The sequence below is a fragment of the Babylonia areolata genome, chromosome 7, assembly GCF_041734735.1.
Source record: "Babylonia areolata isolate BAREFJ2019XMU chromosome 7, ASM4173473v1, whole genome shotgun sequence".
NCBI lineage: Eukaryota > Metazoa > Mollusca > Gastropoda > Neogastropoda > Buccinidae > Babylonia > Babylonia areolata.
The window spans coordinates 31,314,474-31,323,448 of NC_134882.1; the positions used below are offsets into that span (position 1 = coordinate 31,314,474).

General features: G+C 41.1%; 1 protein-coding gene across 1 annotated transcript in view; it reads right to left on the minus strand.

Annotated features, from left to right (window-relative positions):
* Positions 1 to 251: 251 nt before the first annotated feature.
* LOC143283824 (uncharacterized) overlaps positions 252 to 8,975 on the minus strand; it is a 19,651-nt gene continuing 10,927 nt past the window's right edge. Inside the window, exon 4 of the mRNA XM_076590198.1 lies at positions 252 to 274. Within this exon, the coding sequence (XP_076446313.1) occupies positions 252 to 274 (23 nt within the window). The remainder of the gene's footprint in view (positions 275 to 8,975) is intronic.

Sequence of the window (8,975 nt, forward strand, 5' to 3'; positions counted from 1 at the left end):
AAGGCGAGGAGTGACGGTAAGAGGGCATCTATGGTCTACGACCATCTCCTAATTGACGGTAAGCGTTTTACTGTTGGCGATGGTGACACTCTTGTTGAGTCAAAATAGGAGGTCGGTCGGCCCGTATATTCACATGAAATTTTACCTGTGCTCGTGGTAGGAACCATTGATGAGGCGACACCGGCGGAGCTGACACAGGGCCGTAATGGCAGAGTAAGAGAAACAGCACGTGCAACATGTTAATCTGTGTGCTATGACGATAGCTCGGCGATTTCTGTGTCATGTGAGGATGGGAATACTACGTGTAATGTGTCGTTTGAAAATGTGTGCAGCTCGGCTTTGGCTGTTGTAAATGATGCGTCGACTGATGTTGGTTTTTATAATAAATTGAATTATTTTTCCTTTGTGCATTGGAATGTAAATGGATTATTTACAAAGCTATCCAATAGAGATTTTGTCTCCTTTGTTCGTTCTTTTGATTTTGTATGTTTAGTTGAAACATTTATGGAAGATTTTCAGTCCACTATATTTGATGGCTATACAGCACTGTGTAAACCTGCTTTGAAACTGTCGGCACATGGAAGACGTTCCGGCGGAGTTGTGTGCCTTGTGAAAAACGAGTTGTATTCGTGTGTTAAATTAATAAATGTCGAGTCTCATCATTTTTGTGCAGTTTTGCTTGATAAATCTTTGTTTGGCACAACAAAGCATATTGTGTATGTATGTGCATATGTGCCGCCTGAAGGTTCGCCGTATTATGTGCATTTTGATACTGAAAATGGGATTGGGTTATTGGAAGATTATCTGTGTGATTGTTTACTAGCTATTGATGACGATGATGTGTACGTTCTGCTGTGTGGCGATTTAAACAGCAGAATTTCAAATATGTCTCCTGACTTTAGGGAAAATATGTCTAATATTGATGGTGAACATTTGAGCGGACCGTTAAGTGCTAACAGAAATTCTGAAGATCATGAACTCAACAATTATGGCAAAATGTTACTAAATGTGTGCACTGTTTTAGATTTGTGTATTTTGAATGGTATGTGTAAGGGCGACCATCAAGGTCGCTACACGTACATTTCAGATAGTGGTAACAGTGTTAATGATTATTTTTTAATGTCACGTGATTTATTTCTTGAAATATGTGGTGACTGTGAATTATGTGTGTCAGATAGAATTGAGTCTGACCATATGCCATTGAAATTATGTATTCAATTTAGTAAGGATAATCAGAACTGTACACATGAAGACAATCACATTTATATGATAGAGAAGTTTGTATGGCGGGAAGAATCTGCAGATATTTTTGACAGCACGATTTGTTCGGAGGAAATACAAACACAAATGAAAATGGCTCTGAATTTGATTGATATTAGTATTAATGAGGCTTTAAGTGTTTTCAATGACTGTATTAAGAGTGCAGCAAAATGTATGAAAAAGCAGATACGTGTAAGTAATAATGTGAAAAATGATGACTGGTATGATAAGGAATGTCGAGATTGTAAAAGAAATGTTCGTAACTTGTTAAAAAAGTTTCGTCGTACCTTGTCTCCACCCGACCGAGATTCTTTTTGTAGAGCTAGACGTGAATACAAACATATGTTGAAAAGAAAAGAGAAACAGTTTAATGATGCTTTATTAACGGAATTACAACGTTCAATAGATAATCAAAAAGAATTCTGGAACTCAATGCACAAAATAACAAGGAGGAGAAAACAACCTACGAATAATATTAGTTTACATAAATGGTTTCAACATTTTAAAGAATTGTTAGAAAAAAGTGAAGATCATATTAGTAATCTATCACAGGGGTTTGATGAAAATAATGAGAGCAACATTGATGAAGAGCATTTCATAGATAATGATGATAACGATAGTTTGAATCGTTGTATTTCAGTAGAGGAAATTTTGTTTGCTTTGAGAAAATTGAAGAAGCGGAAAGCTGCAGGACCAGATGGAATTATATGTGAATTGTTAAAGAATGCATGCAAATCTAATTTAGTTACAGACTTCCTGGTTAAGTTTTTCAATTATTTATTTGATAGAGGTATCTATCCTGAAAGTTGGACTGAGTCAATTGTTCTTCCATTGTACAAGAAAGGTGATACTAAGAATACCAATAATTATAGAGGAATTTCCCTGTGTAACGTATGTAGCAAATTATATAGCGCTGTAATAAATAGGAGACTCCAGGAATGGGTGGAGGAACACAATATTACAGGAGAATTTCAAGCCGGATTTAAGCGGAATTACACTACTGTGGACCATATGTTTACGTTAATGGCTTTCATACAGAAACAATTTTGTTTAAATCGCAAATTATATGTTGCTTTCATTGATTTTGAGAAAGCCTTTGATTCTGTCAATAGAAGTATACTTTGGTCTATTTTATTGAAAAATGGAATACGTGGAAAAATTTATAAATGTATTATGAGTATGTATGATTCTGTAAAGGCAAGGGTGCGATGTGGTGCTGCTTTATCAGAATACATCAATTGTACATCTGGGGTTAAACAGGGTGATATTTGTAGTCCAGTTTTGTTTTCTTTATTTGTTAATGAATTGACAGAGGAAGTAATTAAAAATGGAAGACACGGTGCAACATTCATAGGCGATGTTTTGGAAATTTTCATTCTTCTTTTAGCTGATGATGTAGCATTAATATCAGAAACAGTAATAGGGTTACAAAGTCAGTTGAATAGTCTACAACGAGCCGCTGCTGCTTTGCAACTAAAAGTGAATATGGGTAAAAGTAATATAATTGTATTTAGAAAGGGAGGTTATTTGTCTGTAAGAGAAAGATGGACCTATAACGGAACTATAATGCCTATTGTGAATGTATACAAATATTTAGGTATTTATTTTTCTACACGTTTGAGTTTTACATTTGCATGTAAAAACCTTGCAAGTAGAGCAAAAAATGCATTGTTATATGTCATGAAGAAATTGTCATTAGTACAAAATGAATCTCTGAAATTATTCCTAAAAATATTTGATTCTCAGATCCAGCCTATGATACAGTACGGGGCAGAATTATGGGGTCTTGACTCTGCTGCTATACACTGTGAAAAAATTCATCTATATGCTTTGAAAAATTTTTTAGGGGTCTCCCTTCAGACACCAAATGATCTCGTCTATGGTGAGACTGACAGATACCCAGTATCGTTGCTCTCTACTGTTAAATGTATTAAGTACTGGCTTAAGTTAACACAAATGGATGAACACAGATTGCCATATAAAGCATGCAAAATGTTGTTAGACTTAGATAATAAGGGTAGAAGAAATTGGGTTTCAAATGTTAGAAAGAAATTATATGAGTACGGTTTTGGTTTTGTATGGCTAAATCAAGGTGTTGAAGATATAAATGTTTTTATTCGTGTGTTCCGCGAAAGATTGGTTGATTGCAGATGGCAAAGTTGGAATTCTCATATCCAGGACAGTGACAGATTTAAGCTATACAGAATGATCAATAATTTGCATAATGTTCCAATTTATATGCGTATGCATATTGCTAGAGGTTTGAAGTATTTAATGACGAAATTTAGGTTCGGTGTCTCTGATATTTTTACTCATCAGTATCGTTATAGGCAGTCAAACATTTGTAATTTGTTATGCCCATTATGCAAAGAATCAACTGAAGATGAGGTCCATTTTGTGCTTAGTTGTCCAGCATTGAGAAATATTAGAGGACGATTAATTCCACTCAAATTTTATAGACAGCCTTGTTTATTTAAACTAATTTTGTTATTGTCGTCTACGAACGAAACTATTGTACAACATTTTGCTTTATATATGCATAGAGCTTTTAAACAACGCAATGCTTATGTAACGTAATTTTTCTTTGTAGTAATATGCGACTTAATGTCAATTCCATGTGTACCCCCTTCTAAGGGGCTATGGCCTATATGAATAAAACATCTACATCTACATCTCTTTGCAGCAACCCCTTCCAATTGTCTCTCTGTCACTGTCTGTCTGTATGTCTCTCTCTCTCTCTCCCCACTCTCTCTCTGCAGCAACCCCCTCCCAATTGTCTCTCTGTCACTGTCTGTATGCCTCTCTCTCTCTCTCCCTCTCTCTCTTTGCAGCAACCCCTTCCAATTGTCTCTCTGTCACTGTCTGTCTGTATGCCTCTCTCTCTCTCCCCCTCTCTCTCTTTGCAGCAACCCCCTCCCAATTGTCTCTCTGTCACTGTCTGTAAGCCTCTCTCTCTCTCTCTCCCTCTCTCTTTGCAGCAACCCCCTCCCAATTGTCTCTCTCTATCACTGTCTGTCTGTCTGTAAGCCTCCCTCTCTCTCCCTCTCTCTCTCTTTGCAGCAACCCCCTCCCAATTGTCTCTCTGTCACTGTCTGTCTGTATGCCTCTCTCTCTCCCCCCCTCTCTCTTTGCAGCAACCCCCTCCCAATTGTCTCTCTGTCACTGTCTGTATGCCTCTCTCTCTCCCCCTCTCTCTCTTTGCAGCAACCCCCTCCCAATTGTCTCTCTGTCACTGTCTGTCTGTATGCCTCTCTCTCTCTCTCTCTCTCTCTCCCCCTCTCTCTCTTTGCCGCAATTCCCTCCCAATTCCACCCCGAATACCCCAATTTCCCCGCTGGCCGACAAGCCAGATAGGTTATCAGGACCTATCTTCTTCTTCTTCTTCTGTACCAAGCCCTTTCCGCCCTTGTTGTCCCTCGAAAACCAGTCTGATGGCCTATCTGATCATTGTACATATAGCTAAGCTGTGTACAGACATAGATCCGTGTCATGGCATGTCTGCGTGGTGGTATGCTGTTTGGTGTGTTGCGTTGTGTTGTGTTGTGTTCGTGCTGTTGCGTGTGCTGTGTCTGTGTGTATGTATGTCTGGATGTTCGGGTCTGTATGACGTGGGGGCTTGCAATTTGTTAGCAATTTCTCAGCGTCCTGTTGTGTGTGTGTGTGTGTGTGTGTGTCTGTGTGTGTGTTTTGTTGAAGCTTCTGTGTATTGATTGCTGCTGATTTATGATGATAATGACGCTATCATTATTATTAATGTGTTGGGGTTTTGCTTCGTTTTTGTTGTTGTCGCGACGCAACCTCCCACCTTTTCCCTCTTCATTCCCCGCCCCCCCCCCACCCCTTTCCCCCCGGCCCCATAACCCCCACCTCCCCACCATTACTGTTACTAGCACCACCACACCACTTGATTAAGGTGATGGTGATATTGATGCCACTTCCCCGCCTCCACTCCCACCCCAATCCCCTCCCCGCAAACCTAGCAACATAACAAACCTTGTAAACAGTCTTATCAGATGACTAACCGCCGTAAAACTGGGCGTTCGATCGCATTTGTGTGGCGTGTAGAAAGCATGTAGGCAAGAATTTGAAAATGATAAAAAAAATCAGTTGGTCCCAATGATACGTCATTCTACCATTGTTTAAACGGTCATGAGTTTTATAATCTAACAGTACTATTAATCTAAGAGTCCTTTACACTCTCCCGTTTTCTATACACATATATCCCATCCTATCCCCCCCCCACCCCCCTTCTCTTTCCCTCTGGCTCGCTTGCTCAGAGTTTATCTTCATCTTCCTGAAGAATAATTTTAATTTCTGTAGATTTCGTGAAGCATGATTTCAGGCTCATCGCTTAGATTCAAGAGTTGGCAGGAAACTGGAAGCGGCTGATTGGATGGTGGTAGTGGTGCATGGGTGAGAGGTGTGTGAGCATATGTGTGTGTGGGTGGGTGGGTGTAAGGGGGTGTGGGGGGTGGGGCGGGCGCTCTCCAGAAAGACTGGCCTCGTCACATATAGGAATGAAGATCGATAGGGAGAACGGGTGGCCAGTGTGGTTATCGATCCCTGGCTCTCTACCTTGGCCACAACACACCAACCACCACCACCCGTCTCCACTACGCTGCAAGTTGGCCTTTGTTAATTACCAGTCGCCACAGCAGGCTTTTGTTTCCACGCCCACCAAAACAACGTGCTTCTGAACAGTACGGAAGCAGGAAAAAATGATTCACATCTCTCTCTCTCTCTCTCACACTCTCTGTCTGTCTGTCTGTCTTTCTCCCTCTCTCTGAGTGGCCTGTTGGTTATTTTTTTTTTCTTCAAGGAAGGAGCTTTATTTTGTTTTATTATTTATTTTCACCATTTTATTCGTTTATTATAATGGTTTGTTATAAATTGAAAGTACGTTGATGCATTCACCCATGTCCTAAGGACCTCATGGCCAATGACATTAAAGTGTCAAACCGTCTCTCTTTTCTCTGTCTGTCTCTCTCTTTGTTTCTGTATGTCTTTATCTGCTTGTCTGCCCGTTTCGCGTATCTGAACAAAGGACGAAACGAAATTATAAGGGGATCATCGGTTTGACTGCTTTGATATGGGCACATGATAGATAAGGCTCCCCCAACTATGTCATCTGGCAATGGGCAGGAATCTTTGTTGTGGTGATGGAACTCCACTTGAGGCTGTCTGTAAAGTGCCAAGCAGCGGTGATGGATGGTTACTGCCATAGCCTTGCCCTCTGTTGGACGGGCGCAATAGCCGAGTGGTTAAAGCGTTGGACTGTCAATCTGAGGGTCCCGGGTTCGAATCATGGTGACGGCGCCTAGTGGGTAAAGGGTGGAGATTTTTATGATCTCCCAGGTCAACATATGTGCAGACCTGCTAGTGCCTGAACCCCCTTCGTGTGTATATGCAAGCAGAAGATCAAATACGCACGTTAAAGATTCTCCAATCCACGTCAGCGTTCGGTGGGTTATGGAAACAAGAACATACCCAGCATGCACACCCCCGAAAACGGAGTATGGCTGCCTACTTGGCGGGGTAAAAACGGTCATACACGTTAAAGCCCACTCATGTGCATACGAGTGAACGCAGAAGAAGAAGAAGAAGAAGAAGAAGACCTCTGTTGAATCAACTGAGACTCGAAACGGGTCCACAAAATAATGGTTTCCGTAATTAAAAGAGTGTCTGTAACAGGTTTGTGGAGGAAGGTGGCAGAATGGTTAAGACGCTCAGCTGCCAAGACAGAGAGTCGGTGAGGGTGTGGGTTCGAATCCCACTCTCGCCCTTTCTCCCACGTTTGACTGGAAAATCATGGATTACTGGATCTTTAACTTTGTGTATACACACGAAGGGGGCTCAGGCACAAGCAGGTCTGCACATACGTTGACCTGGGAGATCGAAAAAACAAAACAAAACCCAACTCCACCCTTTATCCACCAGGCGCCATTACCGAGATTCGAACCCGGGACCCTCAGATTGAAAGTCCAACGCTTTAACAACTCGGTTATTGCGCCCATCTGGAGAGTATTGTTTTAATTAAGTGGGCCGGTACGGAAAAAGAGTGACCGCACAAGTGATTTGTTTCGTCAGCATGGCAACCCTGTGTCTGGCACGTGAGATAGAGAGTGTTTTGTCATTACCCTGACCCCACCCCCCCCTCCTTCCCGACCACCATCCCCAACACCTCTCACAACTTAATATAATTTCATTTATTTATTTTTTTTATTCTTAAAGAAACGCCAGTTAATTTTTGAACTGTTAGCTTCGTTTGTTTTTCACTGTTTTATTGACTATGTGTGTATTGTGTGTGTGTGTGTGTGTGTGTGTGTGTGTGTGTGTGTGTGTGTGTGCGTGCGTGCGTGCGTGCGTGCGCGCGCGCGTGTGTGTGTGTGTGTGTGTGTGTGTGTGTGTGAGCGAGACAAGACAAGACAAGACAAAATCCTTATTATCGAGGGTAACAGATAAGCAAGTAACATGTCTTTTTTTTTTTTTTACATCCAGCCCTCGTCCTAAAGAGGGAATAAAGCTAAAGAAGCGAAAATTAGCAAGAAGAAGAAAAAAAAAATCAAAACGCAATCAGTATACATAAGTATTTCCCCATTATTCCACCATTCACAGCCATTCCACACAAAAAAAGAAAGAAAGAGAGAGAGAGAGAGAGAGAGAGAGAGAGAGAGAGAGAGAGAGAGAGAGAGAGATAAAGAAGCATGAAACGCACACACACACACACGTACAAACACACAACGAAACCACAAGAAAACTAAAAACCCAACGGAGAAAACAAAAGTCCTTCCGTCGCAAAATATGTGCGATGTTATGATGATGATGATGATGATGATGATGCTAACAATATGTGTGAAGTTATTGTGAGGATAATAACAGTTAACCATTAGTAGTATCACCTTCATCCTGGTACTGTTTTTTTTTTTTTTTTTTTTTTTTTTTACCCCTTTCGTCTCGATCGGATGAAGAAAGTGGTTTAGAGTCCGTGTCTCGCCCGGTTCCCGAGGCTAGCAATTGATGTGTCGGTCATTATTTCGGCCCTGAGAAGACTAAAATAGAATGCGTGCTTCCGAGCGATTTTTGTTCTGCGACCTCTCTCTCCCTCTCAAAAAAGAAGAAGAAGAAGAAGAAGAAGAAAAAAAAAAATCGATTGCCCAAGCTGTTGTTACAGGGTTGTCAGTTTCTCTAATCAGAGCTGAGAAAATTGCTAGGTGTAAAATTACAGCTGTTTCTGACAACAAGCGAAAAAGTTGTTTCTTTTCTTGTTGTTGCGCAGTGTGTGTGTGTGTGTGTGTGTGTGTGTGTGTGTGTGTGTGTGTGTGTGTGTGTGTGTGTGCGCGCACGCGTTCGTGTGTATTGTTCTTTAGCAAGTAAAAAAACAAAACAAACGAAAAACAACCCATAAACTAACAAACAAAAAATCCTGTGCGATGACTTACATTAGATGTAAATGAAACTGTCTGTGCTGTCTGTCTGCCTCTCTCTGTCTGCCTCTCTTTCTCGTTATGCTAGCTTGTGTGTAGGAAAAGAGAGAGAGAGAGAGAGAGAGAGAGAGAGAGAGAGAGAGAGGGGGAGGGTTGGACCAAACTACACATCCATGACACGCATACAATCACACACATAAACACACAAACACACACACATTCACACACAGAGCTTGCGTGCATACACGCATATAGACATTAAATACACACACACACACACACACACACACA